General features: G+C 42.9%; 1 protein-coding gene across 1 annotated transcript in view; it reads left to right on the top strand.

Annotated features, from left to right (window-relative positions):
• Positions 1-22,760, top strand: part of pdzd8 (PDZ domain containing 8) — a 103,032-nt gene that overhangs the window by 7,422 nt on the left and 72,850 nt on the right. Inside the window, exon 3 of the mRNA XM_061746183.1 lies at positions 11,522-11,647. Coding sequence (XP_061602167.1) covers positions 11,522-11,647 — 126 coding nt within the window. The remainder of the gene's footprint in view (positions 1-11,521; positions 11,648-22,760) is intronic.

Genomic DNA, 22,760 nt, shown 5'->3' with positions numbered 1-22,760 from the left:
AATTATGAAATGACTGACAGAAATTCAGATGTGTACACTTATTGTATTTGTTAAGTTCACTGTAGCGATTCTTTGTTTTCATTACTGAGTCTATTGGACACTTGGTTTTGCAAAAATCTGACCCAAAGGTGTTTACCCAGAGGTCCGTTCTGAGGGAAACTGCTAGCATTGGCTTCTTTTTTTTCTTTGCAGATCAGCCAGAACCCAAGTCCTGAAGTAGAAAGAGTTTATGATCATACATTTTTGGGTGTTGTTATTGACCATAAATTGTGCCGGAAGCCACATGTTGATCATTTAAAGGCAAAGGTTTCTAAATCAATGGGAATATTGCACAGAACCAAGGACATCCTCCCTCATGACTCCCTGAATATGTTATACAGTTGCTTCATTGTCCCATTCATCAATTATTGTGTGGAAATCTGGGGAAATACATACAAAACAATCACAGACCCCATTTTTTATCTTACAAAAAAGAGCCATTAGAGTTATAAACAAAATTATTGAGAACCAAGAAATAGATTATTTGTAAATTCAAATGCGCTGTTTAAAGGTCCACGAAATCTCTTAATTTAAGCACAATTTATGTTCAAAATCAACAATAAAACACTTCCTGACAGTATTCAGAAGCTCTTCCAAAGCACAATTAGTCAATATGAACTAAGAGGAACATTTATGTTCAGGAAAACAAAGAACCAACGTTAAACAACGATGATCTCAGGGACAGGAGTTAATCTTTGGAACAGCTGAGATACAGAAATGAAAATGTGTAGCACGTTATTACAATTTAAAAGCACCTATAAATACTAGGGATGTCCCAATACCATTTTTTTTCACACAGAGTACGAGTACGAGTATTTTAATTTGTGTACTCGCCGATACCGAGTACCGATCCAATACTTCTATCACAAAAATAACTAGGCTAAAAATGCAATGAAAAATGCAATGAATTGGAAGACAGGTTTTATTTTCAACAGAAATATTCAATAAAAATATATAAAATGAGAAGAATAACAATTTTAAACAAAAAATAATCTTCCTGTGTAAATGAAAGAAAATTTAAGAAAATATCAAATGTATAACATCAATTTCTATTGCACTGTCTCCAACAAAATATCACTGAACTATGAAGTACTGTCTGGGAACACTGAGGAAAAAACTCTGAGCCCTGGACCTCGTGGGCCCCTGTCCTGCATGTTTTAGATGTTTCCCTGCACCAACACACCTGATTCTAATTAATAGTCCTCATTAGCTTGTCACCAAGGTCTACACAACTCTGATGATGACACAGGTACTTGTATCACGGTGTGCTGAAGCAGGGTAGCATCCTGCTACCCTGCAAATATCCTATCTCAAAAAATTAGAATATTCTGGGAATATTAATCTTAAACTGTAAACCATAATCAGCAATATTAAAATAAAAGGCTTGCAATATTTCAGTTGATTTTAATGAATCCAGAATGTATGACATTTTAGTTTTTTTTAATTGCATTACAGAAAATAAAGAACTTTATCACAATATTCTAATTTTCTGAGACAGTCCTGTAAGGGAACCTGCAGCGAAGCAGCATCCTTGGAGCTCGGGACACGATCATGTTCAGGCGTACAGAGCCGTATTGGAGAGTTACTGTTTTGTCCACCTGATTTGAAAATCTACCAGATGATCAATTAGTTTTCAACCAATCACTTTTATCTTACCCGTGAAGAATAATGTAATAAATACTCTTGTAAAACATTTTCAATAACACAAACTACCCACATGGCCCTGCTCAGCCTTGGCGTAGGGCAGTGGTCGGCAACTGGCGGCCCGCGGGCCAAAATTGGCCCGTCTCCAATAATATCTGCCCCGCCAGATGACAATTGAAAATCTGATAAATATATATATATATATATATATTTTTTTTTTCATTATTTACTATCACAAAAACGACAATTTCATAGAGAATTCGAAGCCTTTATTTAGAAAAGATAAAATAAAATAAAAGTAGAATCTTCATGATTCCGTACGCACACAATTCTGTATAGTTCCCTGTCACCTGTAGCATAGGGGGGCCTTAATTAGAGGTGCACACAAATATTCAAGAGTAACGTAGGCACAGACTCCCGACAAAACTCCTGAAGCTGTTGAAATGGTAAGACGTACTTGTTTGCTTTAAAGTGATTTGTTGTGGTTTAAACTGTGAAAAATACAACTGATAACTTACCTTGAGTTTTGCTGTTGGTCTTTTAAATGGTAAAACGTCCATCATATGTGTAAAAATACCAGGAAAATCCTCCTCATTTGCATATCCTCTCACTCGCTTCAGGAGACACAGAGAGCTGCTGCTCCGTGTGCATCGTGTGTATTTTAAAGAAGGACTGCATTTGTTAGTAGCTTGGCAGAAAATAATATTATTATCACCAAGTTACTTATAAGCGGTTTCATAACGGAGCCACAGAGTAGCGCTAAAGCAGTAATAACACACTAATAACAGTCTGTAGCAAATTCAAGTTACTTTATTTAAACTAATGACTTTCTTAAACTACTTTTTTGTACAAGATATAATAGTATAATAATACTAGTAGCCTATAGATAAAGGGAAAAAAAGTGTTGTTTAGTAGAAAAAAAACATGTTTCGCCTGATTGATGTAATGTTCTGGCCCACCATTCAGTTGCTCCGAAAAAATTTGGCCTGAGGCCAAACTTACTTGCCGACCCCTGGCGTAGGGGTTCCTTTGCACGGTGTGGCCATCGTCCAAATACTCCTGGGTATGGGAAAGTGCATGAAACAAAAAATGGCTCAGACTTATGGATTTAAAGAGAAATTCCACTTAGATTAAATACCAACACCAAGCAGCTCAGTGAACGCCAGACCAGATATATCAACCAGCTGCTACATGTTACAAAAACAAGGCTGTTGCTTGAAGTGCAAAAAGTTGCAGTTCATCCACAGAAATTAAACATAGGCCTTATTTTGTTATCAGTGTAGCAAATGATTAAATGTAACTTATTCTATTTTATGGAAGTGGACCCTGCATACCAGCTTAAATACGATAAAATAAAACCAGCCTCATAAAGAGGCCATCAGCTCCCCTGGTATCTAAAGAAAACAGAAACAGAAAACGATATCTGTTGATGTTTAAAAGAACTAAGCATCCAGGGATGATCGTCATTGGATGTACGTTTGAATCTGGAAGGAAGCTGATGTGCAGAGAGTGGGCTGGGAAATGAACATCTAATCAATGCAATCAATTATCATAATCACTCAATCATATCATATAACACTGACAATTTTTGCCGTAAATATGCTAAACCATTAAAACCAGGATATTTGTCTGATTTAAGGAATGTGTGTCAAGTGATTGTGAACAAAAGTAATAACTGACAATAAGGAAACTGACACGGGCGAGACGCGTCGGGTTTGGATTCAGATCGTGGGTTTTGTTCAATGTGCAAGGTAAAAACAAGGTTTTACCTGAACTGCAACTATAGTGGAGGAGGGAGAGCACAACTACGCCACCCGAGAGAGCAGAACCTGACAAAGAAGAAACCCAAACCCAGGACCAGAAGAGGGACAGGAGGAAACCCCACCGCCAGCAAGCCCCGCCCCCTCCCAGCAGGCTACAGAGGGAATCCCTGGGCGGAGCCCCCATGACCAGGGGAGGAGGCAGCCAGGAAACCCATGGACCAGGACCAGCCGAGCACCAGGCCGATCACGAGGTTCAACCCTCCAGGTCCACAACCCCCACCGGGTGAGAGGCCAGCCCCCCCGGAGAGACGGGGCTGGCCTGACAGCCGACACCGGCGGGCCGACACCCGCCCCGATGAAAGTAGGAACCCACAGCCAACGCCGTTCCCAGCTGTCACGGCAGCGGGGGGGGGGAGCAGAGACGGTACAGAGCGTGAAAACCCCCCAACAAGGAGCCACCCGGACAATCCCAACAGCAGCCCCAAACCCAGGCTCCCCCCCCCCCCTCCACCCAGGCTGAATGCAGGAAACATGGGTGGAGGAAGACCTCACTGGTGATAAGTGTGTGACTAGTGCGGTTAGGGAGGGGGGTGTCAGGGCACCACGTGTCTATACCAGTAACCGCATTTAGCAGTGCATTCCCCCCCCCCCCCCCCCCCCACCCCCTCCAAAGAGCCTTATGGGCAAGTGTCTTTTTGATGTGTACATCTATTGAGTGTAGAGATGTTATTCAAGTGACCCCCCCAACCCCTCTGACTTTTTTTTCCTCTCTCTCTGTCTGTGTCTCTCTCTCTCTGTCAGTCTCTCTCTCTCTCTCTCTCTCTCTCTCTCTCTCTCTCTCTCTCTCTCTCTCTCTCAAACACCAGTCTGGGTGTCATGTGAGGTTTTTGTCAATAGTGTCTTTCTCTGCGCTGGTGCCAGATAGCAGGAAGGGCTGAGACCTCCAGGCAGCAGTTGGAGTTTTTAGGGTGCTGGCTCCTCCCAGAGCTGCGGGCTCAAGTCTGAGGTTGATGCTCAGAAGGGGCTGGGCTCAGCACTGCTGGAGGGGACTGGCCCGGGCTCGTGGGTCGCAGGGACCAAGACGATGATTGACTGTAAGCAGGCCTGCTCACAAGGGCGTCCGCTGCCATCGCATAGCGAACAAGAGGAGCAGGCAACATGGGGCGCTACCTGCACGCCTCAGGAAGAGAACACTAAGACCAGGAGAAGATTCCCTCACCTTTGTCTGAAGATAATAGAGGCATTTCCAAGACAAACTATGATGTACATAAAACATTGCCCTGAGTCATGCCTCTTGCATGTGAGAGACTTGTCTCTGCCGACGACATTGGAAGTCCAACATGTTCTCTGCAGGCTCCAGGAAATGTTGACGATGTCAACTTTTTCCGGAAGACCCCTTAAAACAGAGGAACAGGTGGCGGAGGGAACTGCACTGCTTTTGAAATGACGTGCCAAGGTGACAAATATCCAAGTTAAAAGATGCTCCTGATGTTTGTTGTCGCTTGAATCTGAGATAACTGAGACAGAAAAGTGGAGATAAAATACTGGACGGACTTGATCATTCAGAAATGTTTCACGCTGCTAAGTTACTGGTCAGTTCAAACCTTCTGCCAGGGACATGGGACACTTCCCTCCTGGAGAATTGTTTAGTTCCTGGTTCCTGCATTTGAATTGTAGAGGGCTCGCTACTCAGGCTGACGGGACACAGGTGTGGCCCGTCAGCCTCTCCACCCTGCCAGCCTTATAAGAGGAGAAGCTGCTGCTTAGACTGTAGTTCAGACTGGAGCTGCTGATCGTGAGGTGCTGCTGGTGTGAGGTGCTTGTGTTCTGGTAATAAAGAAGGGTTCTGCACTAAGCTCCGTGTCCTCTCTATCCTGTCGGTCGGGCCCCCGTGGCACTCACACTGCTACACTGGTGCCGAACGTGGGGCACGATGGGATGGACAAGGGAGGCACGGAGCGGGCCCTGGACGCGCTCGCCCAGGCCATGGCGGACCTGGCCGCCCGAGGCCACCATGGGCCCGGCCCCGAGAGCGGCTTCCTCGGCGGTCGGCCTGTCGCCCCCCGACCGTTCCCGCTGGTCGGCCGGACGCTGAGGGCGGCCTCCCGACGGGTCCGGGCCGGGGAAGGCCCGGGGGCGCAGACGGCGGTTCCGGGCTTCCTCTCCCGCTCCGAGGGGGGCGGGGGGGGGGAGTAGACTCGGCCTGACTGACTCGGCCTGACGGACTCCGGCGCGAGTTTGGCGTTGGGGGTATGTGGCAGGGTGGAGCAGGTGCAGCCACTCAGGCTGATGGGACACAGGTGTGGTCCCTCAGCCTCTCCACCCTGCCAGCCTTATTCCATTCGAGACCTGGAGCGGTTAATTTTTTTTATTTGTAGTGAGAAAATAATCGACACAGCAACCGACACAACTCCATTCATTGTTTATGTGCAAGGAGAAGAGTTGGCGCAGCCTCCACCCCCTTCTCTCTTATTGGACGTGCCGAGATGTCGTCCCAGCGCGGCACCGGGAAATTAAACAATGTTCTATTCGGGCAGGGTTTGCGCAGCGCAAACCCTGCGGCAGACGGCCTCTCGCCCGCCACTGAGCTCCGCTCTGAGCCGAGCGCACATAAATGAATGGGTAAAGCCTGAATTATGGTTCCGCGTTAAATCGACGCAGAGCCTACGCCGTAGGCTCTGCGTCGATTTAACGCGGAACCATAATTCAGCCTAAAGCCGACGGCTGCGGTCTGCGCTTTGCGAAAGGAACAACAAGCCCCTTTCTGTGAAAAGGGGCTTGTTGTTTTTCCCGGGGTGCGGAAGAGGAAACTCCTTCCGCGTTCATTTGACCAATCAGAGAGCAGCTGGTTTGCGCATGGCATTTGTTTACAGCTTTGAACTGGTACAGACAGTTGCCTTGTGAACACAAAGCCCACGAACGAGAGACGGAACAACTGTATCGATTTAGCCCCTGAATCGGAACAAAACAAACGGGCCACAGGTGTGAAAGCACCGTCAGACTTGATTGTCGACTTGAACGGTGACTTTAGTGAATCCTGACAAGGATTTAAAACACGAGCTCCGCCCCTTCCTTGGTCTGTGCAGCCATGTCAATTTTTATTGGCTGATTGTGTTTAAAAATGCTTAGTTGACCCCCAAATACCCCGAATAAATCTTTGTTCAAAGTCCCACCGGCTAAAAAAGTTATAACATTTTCTTCCATTTCTCTTTGGATCCGCTCCCTCCCAGCCCCCCTCCCCAAGGATTTGCTGTTCACTCTTTTGACGGGCCAGCATCATGTGCTATGGGAGGGAGGTGGGTGGCAGTGGGATACTTGTTTAAATACCATATAAAAGGATCTTCATTGCCTGTTAAACATTTAATACCCATTTGCAAAGGTGTGTGAATGAGAGTACTGCAACAAACAGAGCAACTCTAAACTTGCGTGAGCGTGTATCACCACCATCGCACAGGCTGATTTCTTATGCTGAAAAATGAACTCCAGTGCACACTAAGGGCCATCCCAATACACCCCCTACTTTCTACCACTAGCCCTCACTCACTACCACTACCCCTAAAATTCAAGCCACAAATTTTAGGGCCCTTGTAATCTTCCCAGGGCCCTGTCCCAATACACCCACTACCCCTACTTTTCAGCACTACCCCTAAATTTTGCTTGCTACGTCACTGCGTGGTTTACGTTCGGGTACGTAAGCGACTGCGTAGTTACGTTTGCACATACGTCACAGATTCATATCCACTACCCCTAAATAAGCAAACTCCCCCTAGATGAAAAGAGGAATTGGGACACCACTACCCTCACGGGAACACGCAAAATTTAGGGGTAGGGCTGAAAAGTAGGGGTACTGGGGGGGTTGGGACAGGGCCTAAGTCCAACAGCCCACTACCCAAATGCTACTGTGTCTGATCTCTCAACTCAGAGTAGCTGTCTGGAGTTACCTACCAATCAACCAATCTGAAAAGAGACATTTGTTGCTGGCGAAGGGTTATCGTACATCTATCGTTATCAAGGTAACCTGCCCAATTTATCAATTTATCAGGATATTGATTTGAGGTCATATTGCCCAGAACAAAACAACACAAGTGTCATTTCATGGTTACTTGAAGTGGCAGCGCAGCTTAAAAGCAGCACTATCCTGCCCCTCCACTTCTCCTGCACCCCAATAATGCTGCACTTCATAATCCTGGCTCAGCAGGGCTGTGCGTCCGTCCGTGCACTGAGTATGTGTGATTTTAGGAAGGTTATCCAAGAACTGAGTCAGTGCTTCAAAGTACTCAAAATGACCGTGTGACGGAGTTCCCCCAGGTTAAGACATTTTAATTTAATTCAAAAGTCTCACTTGATCCCGAAAGCAAAATGAGTTGAATTAAATGATAGTAGATGATGGTTTGTTGCCTCCAGATAAGAGCCACGCACCACCCAGCATATGCAGACGTTTACTAGATTTCCATGCAAACGTGTTGAGTTGAGCGTTTCGGACGTTTTTATTAGTCTTTATGTGCTTCCACCGTTTGGAAGAATGCTGAGGCTCTTTTTAACTCGCTGCTTAACACCCAGATCTGTGTCATGCTGGACTCATTAATTTATTTAACTCCAGCTTTTAGCACAATTGAAGCCCATGTTTAAATCCAAAGGGGTTCAGAACACCTGAACGTTATCATGAACTTTGCTGTCTGGATTCTGGACTGTTGGGTTACTAGACCTAGAGATTCTGAGTTGTCCCGTCGACTTGTTCGCCATTAAGATTTGTTCTGTATCTCTTTCTTTTGTCGAAGCTTGTGTGAAAATGGAACCATTTTATAGTAGATGTCATTTATGTGTTTATTTCCTGGTGATGAAACCAGCCATGGATGTGTGTTTGAGGGTTTAATTGATCAGAAAGCAAAGACACAATTGTAGATTTCAGGAGAAGTCCTACTACACCTGACGCCACGACCATGAGGGGGGTGCAATCATGCACGTACTTAGGAACAACTATAGATTCCTAACCTTTCCTGGACAGGAACTCTAAAGCTGTGTGGGTAACAAAGAGCCATCAGCATTTGTTTTGTTCAAAGAAACACTGCTCCTTTCCCACTGAGAACTCCATCACGACCTTGTCTTTTTACTGGGTCAGTTTGTTGTAGGGGTGTAATAATATATCGTGCCACAAAATTTCGCGATACAAAAACGTCACGATACGTGTCGTGGAGGTGACAAACTGTATTGCGATATTGGGTTATTAATATGAATCTATTGTGTTTACTAGTAACACGCATCCGACCGCAGCTCGACCCGTGGACCAAAATCTTCCTCCGCTCAGAAGAAACTAGTACCGTTTTGGTCCCGATCACGGGACTCTTGCAGGGTTTTGAGCTCTGAACTTTTACTGATGTAAGGCTGGTGTAGAGTTAAGCTTTACCTTATTAAATTAAACCTTTTTGGGGTGGTGAGTAGGATAAACACGGGGAAACTTCTGCTGAGTTCCAGTGTACTTTAATGTCCCTCAACAGTGTAGGATTTTAGAACATCAACACAGCACCTAGTGCCGTACTGTGGCGTATCACTCCGCCCAATCTAAAACAGACTAATCACTACAGATAAACTGACTAGTGTCATTATAGTCCCTGATTTACATCAGAATATAAAGAATAGATTTATAAAATAATGAACCCTGAATTACCAAAATAACCTTCTTAACAAAAATAAATCTCCTCTTACACTTATAAGGTGAGCATGAATCAATCTTTTTTATGATGTAAAATTGTATGTATTTATTTACTTTTATTTATTTATTTATTTAATTTTAGTTGTTAAATTTCTGGAAAAGAAAAAAGTCAAATCATACATGAGAGAAACTATTCAGTTTGTGCCAAAATATTTGTACTTGTATGAAACTGAAGATGCATAATGCAAACCTGACATTTACTTTTAGTTCAGTTTGTGGAAAATGGTTGGCCTGGCTTTCTCTTTAAAACTTAAACAGTTATAAAGCATTACAAACTGTAACAATAGGGCAAACGCACAGCATTGTTTTGTATTTTGTGTCTTTCAAATAAAAGACCATTTTTTCCAGTCATATGTTCCTCATTCAAGGTTGTTTAAAAAATACTGCTATAATATCGTATCGTTATCGTGACCTCAATATTGTGTATCGTACCGTATTGTGAGATTAGTGTATCGTTACACCCCTAGTTTGTTGTCATATCTCTGAATTACGGGAAGAGACTGAAGCAGATGGTGAAATGTTCAGGGAAGCTGATCCCAGCTGAACTCAGAGTCTCTGTATCACACGCCTGCAGAAAACAACCATCTCCACTCTCAAAAACCAATCACGTCCACATGGAGAGTTCCAGCTTCCCCTCAGGACGGAGGTCTGTGGCCTCAAAATAGCTTTCTTCCATCTGCTCTTGTTCATCTGAACAGACAGCGGATTATTTGGTATTATTCAAACACCTCTATATTTGAAAGGGCTTTAAGGTTTTAATAGACTTGTGCCTTGGCTCTGGGTTTTTGAGACGTTTGTGGTTTTATCAGTGTCCCCACCGCTCGCTCCTCCCAGGTTCTTGTATCTGCGTTTTTGTTGCGTTTAGCGAGCTGAACGCCTGCTCTCTGCAAAACAAATCTGCTTACACCTATCAGTGAAATCACCTGACCTGCCCCGAAACAAGATGCTTTACACGACCCTTCAAATCAGTATAAAAACATCAACACTTCACCTGGATAATCAGTCACACTGATGGAAGATAACAACCATTCAAAGGTTTTCAGATGAAATACTGTCTCTGGTAACAGTAATACACTGATGTGGTTCCATGGCCACACATTACAATGCACCAATGATTCAGTTCAATGATTTCAGGTTCACAATGTCCCATAAACAGACAAACAGATTACTTACGCACGCACGCAGAATTAAAATTATGTTCAGTTAACAAAAGCAAAAGTGCAGAACGCAAGAAAACAAAACAAAAATAACTAAATTGTATGAAAGGATGTACTTTAACAAATGAAATCATGCTGATGAAGACGAGCATGAAATATCTTGAACCCTTTTTATGGAGTTCAGAGTAAAAGAGAAGGATCTGCACAGGAAATACAGACTATTACTATGAGAGTTTTCCTGAAGTGGAAAATTGAATGATCAGAAAACTCTGAATGATGACGACATGTGGCCATATCCCATCAGAATGCTCGTCCTCCTGACAGATGTTCATAAGTCATACTCATAATCTGTCTGAACAAAGTTAAGTATGTAGAAGAGCGGCATCTTCAAGTCGAACAGTAGTAGGAACTAAAGATCTTGGGCGTGAGACCCGCAGCTCTTCCTACGGTGGCCGAGACCCGCCATTGCTGAAAATAAAAGTAACGCTGCAAACAGAAACAAACGCCGCTGCAAATAAAAGAAACGCAGCTGCAAATAAAATAAAAAAAACGACGCAAATAAAAAAGCTACAACAGAAGTGAATTACCGGGGAATATTTTTGCCGATGCACCGGTGTTGCACATTAAAAATTACACGTAGCGACGTTGAACACTAACCTTTTCACTAATTTTTTCGTTCGTTGTTCTTCTTATTCCTCGCTCTTCTTATTTCTTCCTTTTCACTTACGTCCTCTTCGTCTTCTTCTCCTCTCACGTAAAAAACACAGGTGCATCAGCAAAAATAGTCCCCGGTAATTCACTTCCGTTGTGGCTTTTTTATTTGCGTTTTTTTATTTTATTTGCAGCGTTTCTTTTATTTGCAGCGGCGTTTGTTTTTATTTGCAGCAGCGTTTGTTTTTATTTGCAGCATTTCTTTTATTTGCAGCGGCGTTTGTTTTTATTTGCAGCGGCGTTTGTTTTTATTTGCAGCGTTTTTTTTATTTGCAAAGCGTTTATTTTATTTGCAGCAATGGCAGGTCTCAGCCACCGTATCTTCCTGACACCACATCAAGAGAGAGAAGCGATGTGACGGCGAATGTTTCCTTCTGACCAGTGTTTTCTGTAGTTCTAACATTCACCACAAATGATGCCAGCCTGGCAAAATCACCGGTTCAGGGCACTCAGAGAAGAAATGACCTCTGGATGTTTTTCTTCCTGTCTTCCTGCAGATACAAGCCCTTCTTTCCGTTCCAAGTGCAGCCGCCGCTGGGCTCGGCCTGTGATCTGGACCTGCTGGTCCAGGACAGCAGACTGGTGGAAGGCAGACTCAGAGTCACCCTCATCGAATGTAGCAGGTGAGACACTTTCATTCTTTATTGATCCCGTTCACATCCCGTTGGTGCTTTTGTCTCTCTGTGTATTTTTTTTTTTATGTAATCCTACATGGACTGATATTTTAGACAACTGTGTTCATCCAGCTCTTCAGCAACAGCTGGGATTCCTTAGTTACCGTGTACTTAAGTCGTTTCTCATGTGATGTGTCCAAATGTAACAATTCTTGAAAAATGATCACACTGACAGTTATTAAAATATCACCTCAGAATGGCCTCGTTCCTGCGTGCGACAGACGAATGGAAAATTGTGCCTTTTTTTTATTGCCAAAGCCTTCTGGATCAATATTCCCACGATATAAAAGGATGTGGTAAATGAACCGCTGCCAAGCAAAAGTCAAATCTAGCCATGGTTTGGCTAATTGAGTTGAGCTGTGGGTAGAGCTCAGCTCATCAGGCTCTGACCAGTGTTGTGCTAGTTACTGAAAAATAGTAACTACCGTATTTTCCGGACTATAAGCCGCTACTTTTTTCATAGGTTTTGAACCATGCGGCTTAAACAAAGGCGCTAGGGGGCGCGCTAACCGGAATTACCGGTAGAATCAAAACTAAGACAAAATAAATGCAAAGAAGAATACACTACTTCTTTAGCAGATAAAACTAAGTAGAAGCAGATAGAAGGACGACAAATTAAATATTTTCAAATCCTCTCAAACCCTATCTTTTCAAATCCTCACCCCCCTTCATCATGGAACCCACACGAAGAACTTCGTATGATGCAAGTTTTAAGTTGAAGGCCGTTGATCTCGCTATACAGGAAGGTAACCGCGCTGTTGCTCAGAAGCTTAGCGTCAATGAGTCCATGGTGAGACGTTGGAGGATGCAGCGGGATGAGCTCATGCAATGCCCAAAGTCCAGGAAAGCTTTCAGAGGACATAAAAGCAGGTGGCCTGAACTAGAAAATGTCCTGGAGGACTGGGTGAACACGCAGAGAGCAGGTGGCCGAGGTGTATCCACTGTACAGGTCCGACTTAAAGCCAAAACCATTGCCCACGAAATGGAAATGAAAGATTTCAAAGCGGGGCCGTCATGGTGTTTCAGATTTATGAAGCGTAAAAACCTGTCCATCAGAACACGGACCACTCTCTGTCAGCAACTCCCCCTGACTATCAGGAAAAAATAAAAAACGTCCATAAATTCGTTGAAAATCATGAACAAGAACACTCCATCAGACCAGATGAGATCATAAATATGGACGAGGTCCCTTTGACGTTTGATCTGCCTCTGACCAGGACCGTTAACAAGACGGGCGCATCATCCGTGCAGCTGAAAACAACGGGCCATGAGAGGACGCATTTCACCTGCGTTCTGGCATGCACTGCATCGGGGCAAAAACTTCCACCACTGGTGGTTTTTAAGCGCATTACTATGCCTAAAGAGCAATTCCCGAAAGGCATAGTGGTCAAAGTTAACAGCAAAGGGTGGATGATGGAAGGCGTGATGAAGGAATGGTTAACGGAGTGCTACAGGAAGCGGCCGGGAGGATTTTTTCACCGGAAAAAAGCACTGCTTGTTTTGGATAGTATGAGGGCCCACATCACAGATTCTGTAAAAGCAGCAATCAAGAAAACACATTCTATTCCAGCTGTGATTCCTGGAGGTACAACCAAGTTTTTGCAGCCGCTTGACATCTGTGTCAATCGGGCATTTAAAGCTGCGCTCCGGGTTGAGTGGGAGACTTGAATGACAAGGGGAGAGAAGTCATTCACAAAAACCGGCCGCATGCGAAAAGCATCCTTTACTGACGTCTGTCAGTGGATCCTAACAGCGTGGAGTGCTGTGAAAGAATCCACCCTCACCAGCGCGTTCAGAAAGGCTGGACTGCTACGCGAGGAGAGCAGCGCAGCTGCAGAGCCGACCTCAGCGGAGGATGACAGTGATGACAGGAGAGTGAGACTGATGGGGACAGATGTGATGAAGAGCTGCTGAGTTTTTTCAACTCCGACACTAAAGAAGAGGACTTTGTGGGTTTCAGCGAAGATGGTTAAGGTGACGTGATTTCACAGATAAATAAATAAATACCGTTTATTTTGTCTTGGTTCTGTCCCGTTTTAATCAGCAAAGTTGCTGCCGTGTTACTGTTAAAAGACATGTTATGTCTTTGTTTATTGTTAGGAAAGGTACTGTACTGTACATCATTTACAGTTCAAAATCGTTCTGTACATGTATTTAATTTAACAAATAAACTTTAACATAAATATCTGCAGCTTCCATATCTTTTTTTTTTTTAAATAGAGCGGATGCGGCTTGTATACAGGCGCGGCTTGTATATCTTTTTTTATTTTATTTTTTTTAAATAGAGTGGATGCTGCTTATATACAGGTGCGGCTTATGGTCCAGAAAATAAGGTAGTTACCGTTGCTAGTTACTTCATTAAAAAAGTAACTCAGTTAGTAACTCAGTTACTTAGACCAAAAAGTAATGTGTTACTATGAAAAGTAACTATTTAGTTACTTTTAGTAAAAAGATTATTTTAAATGCTCCCATTAATGCCCTCCAGCCTTCATTTCAGCAGGTTCTGTATGGATTTGCATTGTGCATCGTGTTCTGCATTCTGATTGGCTAAACAGTCTCCCCGCTTCTTCACTTCCTGTGTCAATAACGTTGGTTGCTTAGCAACAAGCTGAGAACGACCAATGAGCTTCAGCAGCAGCTCAAGAGCGGGACCTTTGATGAATCGTTCATTACAGTCTCAGATATAATCCATGGTGTCGGGTTATAAGAATCTTTTTGCCCAGAAGAAAAAAGAGCGACAAAACAACCCCTAACTATTTTCTTCTCTGGTAAAAACACACCTGCACTGCGGCTTTAGGAGAAAAAGACGCTACAGAGTCGGGATGCTGCGGCTCAGAAGAGCAGTGGAATACGTGCGAGCCGGGGCTGATCTCTGCAATTTGAAGCCTTCTATAATAATTGTAAAAATAATTTCACTTATCACGGGTTCTTTTTGGAACGTAACTGCTGCGAAAAACCAGGGATTACTGTAATTACAATATCTCCACATTGGGAAACTCTCCTTCTCTTGGCTCATGACCGTCATGTTTTTGAACGCACACACACACACACACACTACGTTTCCTCTGGTCTCCACGTGCGGGGAAAAAAAGCTTCACTGTATTAAGAAATAACGGAGTAACGCACCGTTTGGTAACGGTAATTGCGTTATTGAATTTAAAAAGTAATGTGTTAGAGCATTAGTTACTGCAAAACTAACGGCGTTACTGTAACGCGTTACTAAATAACGCGTTAGTCCCAACACTGACTGTGACTACGGCTCTAGCTCAACTACACTGTGTAATTGGACATTTGTTTGTGTGAATGTACATGCACATGGAGGGAATTGATTTATTGACCAGTGTTTCAGACTGCCCTGCTCGGTGGTGATAGTGTCATCTCTCTTCTTTGTTAGCATTCCTTTTGTGACCCTTGACTTTGGGTTAAAGTGCAATACAGGTTTTTGCCTGTGAATCTGCATAACTTAATGTGGCCATTAAAGTGTCAAATCATGTCCATATTTAAGATAGAAACACAGTTCCGAGGTGCTTGATTTGATGGTGGGGATGAAGTCATCACATCAGCACTCCGTCTTAAGCTGGGCATACACTTTGCGATATTTTAAATCGTTTGATTCAGCCCCATCTCACACTGCACGACTAGATCACAGTTCACAGCCCACGATTTATGGTCTCACACTGTACGACTCGATGCTCTGATGCTCCGTCTGCTCACACTATACGATCATAATCCTCACGTCGGACCTCTGTTACTGGACCTGGAGGCCGGTTTTGGAGCAGGGGTGGGCTGTGCCCACCCAAACGTGCGTCCTGCCCACCCAATCAAAGGTTATGAGAATCCTTTATTTTCTATAATTTTATTTTTTTATATATATAAAAAAAATCCCAAAATATCGGTACCGTTTCTGATTGGGTGGGCACTGCGCATCATTTTTAGACACAACAATGAACGCATACCGCAAAAGTTGTGTCGCGGCGGAGGAACCCGACGTCCCAGCAAAATGAGCACAACAGAGAAGTTCAGAACAGCAAACACACTGAAGGCTGATTATGGTTCCGCGTTACACCAACGCAGAGCCTACGGCGTAGGGTACGCGGCAACGCCGTGGGAAATGCAGTCTTTTTTTCTGCTATTAAAAGGTGATTTGTAATGTGAATTTGCAACACTTAAACTACAAATAATAGTTTTTGACGTGACATCAGAGATTGCGCATGCTCTCCGCGAAAGGACGAGTCCAATCGGGTCGTAGCTGCTAATCTCTCGTCGTGAGGTGTTAATCTCTCGTTGTGAGGTGTTACTCTCTCGTCGTGAAGTGTTAATCTCTCGTCGTGAAGTGTTAATCTCTCGTCGTGAGGTGTTACTCTCTCATCGTGAGGTGTTACTCTCTCGTCGTGAGGTGTTACTCTCTCGTCGTGAGGTGTTAATCTCTCGTCGTGAGGTGTTAATCTCTCGTTGTGAGGTGTTACTCTCTCGTCGTGAGGTGTTAATCTCTCGTTGTGAGGTGTTACTCTCTCGTCGTGAAGTGTTAATCTCTCGTCGTGAAGTGTTAATCTCTCGTCGTGAAGTGTTAATCTCTCGTCGTGAGGTGTTACTCTCTCATCGTGAAGTGTTAATCTCTCGTTGTGAGGTGTTACTCTCTCGTCGTGAAGTGTTAATCTCTCGTCGTGAGGTGTTAATCTCTCGTTGTGAGGTGTTACTCTCTCGTCGTGAGGTGTTAATCTCTCGTTGTGAGGTGTTACTCTCTCGTCGTGAGGTGTTAATCTCTCGTCGTGAGGTGTTAATCTCTCGTCGTGAGGTGTTAATCTCTCATCGTGAGGTGTTGCTCTCTCGTCGTGAGGTTTTAATCTCTCGTTGTGAGGTGTTACTCTCTCGTCGTGAGGTGTTAATCTCTCGTCGTGAAGTGTTAATCTCTCGTCGTGAGGTGTTGCTCTCTCGTCGTGAGGTTTTAATCTCTCGTTGTGAGGTGTTACTCTCTCGTCGTGAAGTGTTAATCTCTTGTCGTGAAGTGTTAATCTCTCGTCGTGAGGTGTTACTCTCTCATCGTGAAGTGTTAATCTCTCGTTGTGAGGTGTTAATCTCTCGTTGTGAGGTGTTACTCTCTCGTCGTGAAGTGTTAATCTCTCGTCGTGAGGTGTTAATCTCTCGTCGTGAGGTGTTGCTCTCTCGTCATGAGGTGTTAATCTCTCGTCGTGATGTGTTACTCTCTCGTCGTGAGGTGTTAATCTCTCGTTGTGAGGTGTTACTCTCTCGTCGTGAGGTGTTAATCTCTCGTTGTGAGGTGTTAATCTCTTGTTGTGAGGTGTTAATCTCTCGTCGTGAGGTGTTAATCTCTCGTCGTGAGGTGTTACTCTCTCGTCGTGAGGTGTTAATCTCTCGTCGTGAGGTGTTACTCTCTCGTCGTGAGGTGTTAATCTCTCGTCGTGAGGTGTTACTCTCTCGTCGTGAGGTGTTAATCTCTCGTCGTGAGGTGTTACTCTCTCGTCGTGAGGTGTTAATCTCTCGTCGTGAGGTGTTGCTCTCTCGTCGTGAGGTTTTAATCTCTCGTTGTGAGGTGTACTCTCTCGTTGTGAGGTGTACTCTCTCGTCGTGAGGTGTTAATCTCTCGTCGTGAGGTGTTAATCTCTCGTCGTGAGGTGTTAATCTCTCGTCGTGAGGTGTTAATCTCTCGTCGTGAGGTGTTAATCTCTCGTCGTGAGGTGTTACTCTCTCGTCGTGAGGTGTTAATCTCTCGTCGTGAGGTGTTAATCTCTCGTCGTGAGGTGTTAATCTCTCGTCGTGAGGTGTTACTCTCTCGTCGTGAGGTGTTACTCTCTCGTCGTGAGGTGTTAATCTCTCGTCGTGAGGTGTTACTCTCTCGTCGTGAGGTGTTACTCTCTCGTCGTGAGGTGTTACTTTCTCGTCGTGAGGTGTTAATCTCTCGTCGTGAGGTGTTAATCTCTCGTCGTGAGGTGTTAATCTCTCGTCGTGAGGTGTTACTCTCTCGTCGTGAGGTGTTACTCTCTCGTCGTGAGGTGTTACTCTCTCGTCGTGAGGTGTTACTCTCTCGTTGTGAGGTGTTAATCTCTTGTCGTGAGGTGTTAATCTCTCGTCGTGAGGTGTTACTCTCTCATCGTGAGGTGTTACTCTCTCGTTGTGAGGTGTTAATCTCTTGTCGTGAGGTGTTACTCTCTCGTCGTGAGGTGTTACTCTCTCGTCGTGAGGTGTTACTCTCTCGTCGTGAGGTGTTACTCTCTCGTTGTGAGGTGTTAATCTCTTGTCGTGAGGTGTTAATCTCTCGTCGTGAGGTGTTACTCTCTCATCGTGAGGTGTTACTCTCTCATCGTGAGGTGTTACTCTCTCGTTGTGAGGTGTTAATCTCTTGTCGTGAGGTGTTAATCTCTCGTCGTGAGGTGTTACTCTCTCATCGTGAGGTGTTAATCTCTCGTCGTGAGGTGTTAATCTCTCGTTGTGAGGTGTTAATCTCTCGTCGTGAGGTGTTAATCTCTCGTCGTGAGGTGTTAATCTCTCGTTGTGAGGTGTTAATCTCTCGTCGTGAGGTGTTAATCTCTCGTCGTGAGGTGTTACTCTCTCATCGTGAGGTGTTAATCTCTCGTCGTGAGGTGTTAATCTCTCGTTGTGAGGTGTTAATCTCTCGTCGTGAGGTGTTACTCTCTCATCGTGAGGTGTTAATCTCTCGTCGTTACCCCACGTTTACTGCACGAGGCACGAGCAACGATTGGGTCAAAATCCGTCCCGATCCAAAAAATAGTTGCACGACTGGAAAATCGGCTCAAAACGAGCCGATAATCGCACAGTGTCTGCCCGGCTTTATACTTTCATGTTGACAGGATTCAGTAGTCATCACAGTTAGGCCTGTGTTGAAAAAAATAATTTTCCCATTCTAAATCGATTCTCATATTAATTACTAAAAATCGATTGGTATGTCTAAAGATTGATTTTTTTTTTTTCATCATTACATTACAACTTTTGGTATTTTTTTGTTTATGCCCAAAAAAGGAGTTTTGTTGGACACGGGAATAACTGGTGCCATGTTTTTGCCTTTAAATATATTTAAGGGTATGAAAACATTAAAGTTTTCAGTTATAATTGCATAAATTGTCTATATTTCATTACTTTATATATTGTCTTGGGGTTACATTTGCATAAAATGCTAAAAACCAAAAAAAAAAAAAATGAATAACCAAAAAAGACAGAAAATGGAAAAAATTCAAACGGAATGTGGGAAAAAATAAAAATGATTTCATCCGTATCTGTTTCCTCCCTGGGTCTGTTTGGTAATTCTGCCCCACGATGTTTCTGAAAGCAGTTCTATCAGCATTCTGGGAGCTGATTGGTCCTTACAGCATCATTAGCTGCCAATACTTGCTGTTGAATCTCAATATAATACTAGTATTAATATGTTGCAGAACTACAGTCATATCATTCATGCAGCAGCCAAAAATAAAAACAGTTTTAATAACACTAACCCAAATCAATATCGGAATCGAATCGGATCAAATCTTGATTATTGATTCTGAATCTTAAGAATCGGAATCGAATCGATTCTTGACATTTGAATCGATCCCCAGCCCTAATCAAAGTGAATTTGTTATTTTTTCTGTGGTTATAAAACAACTTTTTTTTCCTGAGGTAATGCGATGTGTTTTAGATTTAGTTCCATCCAGCTCTTCAAGATCAACATGTTTCTGTTCTTATCAAGATGTTACAGTCAACTGTGTCAAATGCAGCACTGAGATCCACTTTTGTGGAACAACTTATTTCATGCAGGCTGTGCTGACTCCAGCGTTGGGATTGAAAATATCTCACACTTCTATTAACCTACTGGTTTAAACTGCAGATCATTTAAACCTTGTTCCATCATTTCATTCAGGTTTAACTTTAGCACCAGGTTGAATTCACAATAATCTGTTCTTGTTCAGCTGAGCGGTTGTGCAGTGCAGGTGTCAGCCTTTACACTTAAATTATTCTTGTTGTCGATGTAAAAACAGTCATTGACTGCGTTTCCATGCATCAATAACCCTTTTAAAACCCAAATATTGGCAATAACCCGAATTTGCACGGCCATGTAAACACCAATAACCCCTTTGAATAACCGAATTTGCTCATATTGGGGTTTTTAAAAACCTCAATATGAGCCCTGGGTTACTCCTTTTAAAACCTGAATATTGGGTCATGTAAACGCCAAACGGAATATCCCCATCAAACGGAACAGGAATCTGTTTTCTGCACATGCTCTGTTCACAAGGAATCCTGGTCTTTTGAGTCCAGGAAGTTCTTCTAAACACGGAGAAACCAAGACCAGGAGGAGACTAATCACTTCATAAATGGAATGAAGGATATGAACATTTCTGCATTTGTAGACGGTAGAAAGTACCGGGATAGAAGATTTACAAGAAGGTGAGAGAAAAGTTGCGCGAAGCAGCATTTGTTTTGAATTTGGATCCAGGAAGAAGAAGCAGAAATGACGGGAATTGCGTCATCACGTTCTCCGTGCGTCGCTGGTTTGATCCAGATATCCTGAATGATTAATTACCATGTAAACGGAATATTCCCAATGTTTCAGTAACTGGAATATTAGCAATAACCCCAATTTTGACTGCATGTAAACGTAGTCAGTGTTATATTGGGCACTACTACACTTTATGTTGGAAACCCGTCATCTGGTGCTTGAAGGGTAGATGCTCTGATTGCAGTTTCCTTTTCTGATTTGGACTCTGGTCTGCTCATTCAGATCTTTGGGCATTTCTGATTTTGCTGATCAGCACGATATTTAACTACAGATTCCTCAACTTAATCCACAGTGAAAGATGGCGGAGGCTACATGCTGCTTACTTCAATAACTTAATTTCTACCATCTTTCTTGGCTCCACAGCACTGAGCTGGCTCTGTGCAGTGTGGGTTTGGGTTTGTTCTCCCAAACATTGCAGTTGTTACTCCTCCACAAGATATTTTTAACTCGCAGTTTATAAAAAAATCTCTCTTTGCTTTTCTGTATTCAGAGTGAAAAACTTTCACGGCAGTGATGTTTTATCGTGTCCTGGTACTGAAAAAAAGAACTTAGAGAAACAAAAAAGATACAAAGAATAACCGGAAGCTTCCACCCACACATCAGCGAGTCAGGAAAAAGAAAACAGTGAAATGGAAATTAATAAAAAGGGAAAAGAGAAATAAATGAAAAAGTTAAAATAGATATAATTGAATGAAAAAAAAATACATAAACAAGTAAATGAAAAAATATATAATAGATAAATAAATACATATATTTAATTTTTTTGTGTACATTCATTCACATTTTTAACTTAATTGATTAGCTAATTTCTTTTTCTAAATTCATTCATTTCTTTTACATTTATTTATTGAAAATCTATTTATTTTTTCCTTTTTGTTCATTTTTGAATTTTTTGTTAATGCATGCTAGGAAATGGATTAATTAAATACTTTTAAGTAGTATGTATTAAGTAGTAAGTATTTATTTGCATTTTTTATTTTAAATGATTTGACTGTACTTTATTTTATCTTTAATTTTTTTATTATATTTATTTTTTGTCTTTGTTTTTATTTTTTAAAGTTTTTATTGTTGTGTTAATTTATTTATTTTGCATTCACATTTTTGCTTATGTTTTCTTTTCTCTCTGTAAGGAATAATAAACAGTTGTAAATGGTCATGTGCTGTTGCAAATTTTTAATTCAAGATCTTTTTATTAAAATTTTCACAAAGTAAAAAAAGGTGAAATGCTGCATGTCAATTACAAACATTTTGATTAGGCATGGGCATGTTAATCATAGCATACACCAGTGTACAGAATATAAAAAACAATTAAACAGTATGAAAAAATATAAAATAGTAACAAAAACAAACTACAGACCAAACTAATCCCTCCCCTGTCACTGCCAGATTACTAATCACAATATGAGGTCACTCTAACATCAAAAGCCTGCACTAGGAATATAAAAGAAATATGAAGTATAGTTCACAGGGTCTGGAATGCTTCTAGAAAAGGTCCCCACACTTTCTGGAACTTATTTGATTGCTGAAGCGAGTATCTAATTTTCTCCAGTTTTAAGCAGGACATGATGTCTTCCAGCCATTGCGCACGAGTAGGAGGGAAGGGATCCTTCCACCTGAACAGAATTGCCCGACGAGCCAAAAGGGAGGCAAAAGACAAAGTGTGCCCCTGTGCAGTGGTTAACTTCCTTCCTCCCTCCATGACCCCAAACAGGGCAGTCAGTGGGTTTGGTTCTAATCTGATTTTAAGCACCAGAGAGAGAGTATGAAATACTTCCATCCAGTATTTGTTTAGACATGGGCAGGACCAGTACATGTGGATGAGAGAGGCTTCTGCTACTTTACATCTTACACAGTATGGACTAATATCTGGGTACATGGAGGATAACTTTGCTTTGGAAATATGAGCCCTGTGTACCACTTTAAACTGAATTAAGCAGTGACGTGCGCACAGGGAGGTTGTATTAACCAGTTTGAGTATGGACTCCCAGGTATCCTCTGATAAGGGAAGCCCTAAGTCCTGCTCCCATGCTGCTTTGAGTTTATCTGTAGGGGCACTCTTAAGATCCAGCAACATGCCATAGAAAGACGAAATGAGCCCCTTTTTGAATGGGTCTGTGGCAAGAACTTTGTCAACTGTGGTCAAGCCTATCGATGCACCAGGGCTGGGTGTCTGGGAAAGAACAAAATGTCTAGCCTGAAGATACCTAAAGAAATGTGATTTTGGAAGGCTGAATTTACTACTTAACTGCTCAAAAGATGCCACGGTGCCGTCTATGAACATATCTCTAAAACGAATCATACCCCTCCTGTGCCATTCCTGGAAGGTGGGGTCCTCAAGGGATGGTTTGAAAGAGTGATTTGATGCAATGGGGCTAAGAAGAGAGAAGCTGTGAAAACCAAAAAACTTCCTAAATTGGGCCCAAATTCTAAGAGAATGTTTAACCACTGGGTTTTTGATTGATTTAAGTGAAGGAAGTGGAAGTGAGGAGCCGAGTAGGGCAGGAATTGACAGGTCATCAGTTGGATGTAACTCCATCGCCACCCAGTCAGGGC

Source organism: Cololabis saira, chromosome 17, assembly GCF_033807715.1.
Source record: "Cololabis saira isolate AMF1-May2022 chromosome 17, fColSai1.1, whole genome shotgun sequence".
In the NCBI taxonomy this organism is placed as follows: domain Eukaryota; kingdom Metazoa; phylum Chordata; class Actinopteri; order Beloniformes; family Belonidae; genus Cololabis; species Cololabis saira.
Note: the sequence above shows the minus strand (reverse complement) of the source record. Positions and strands in the feature narration are given on the sequence as shown.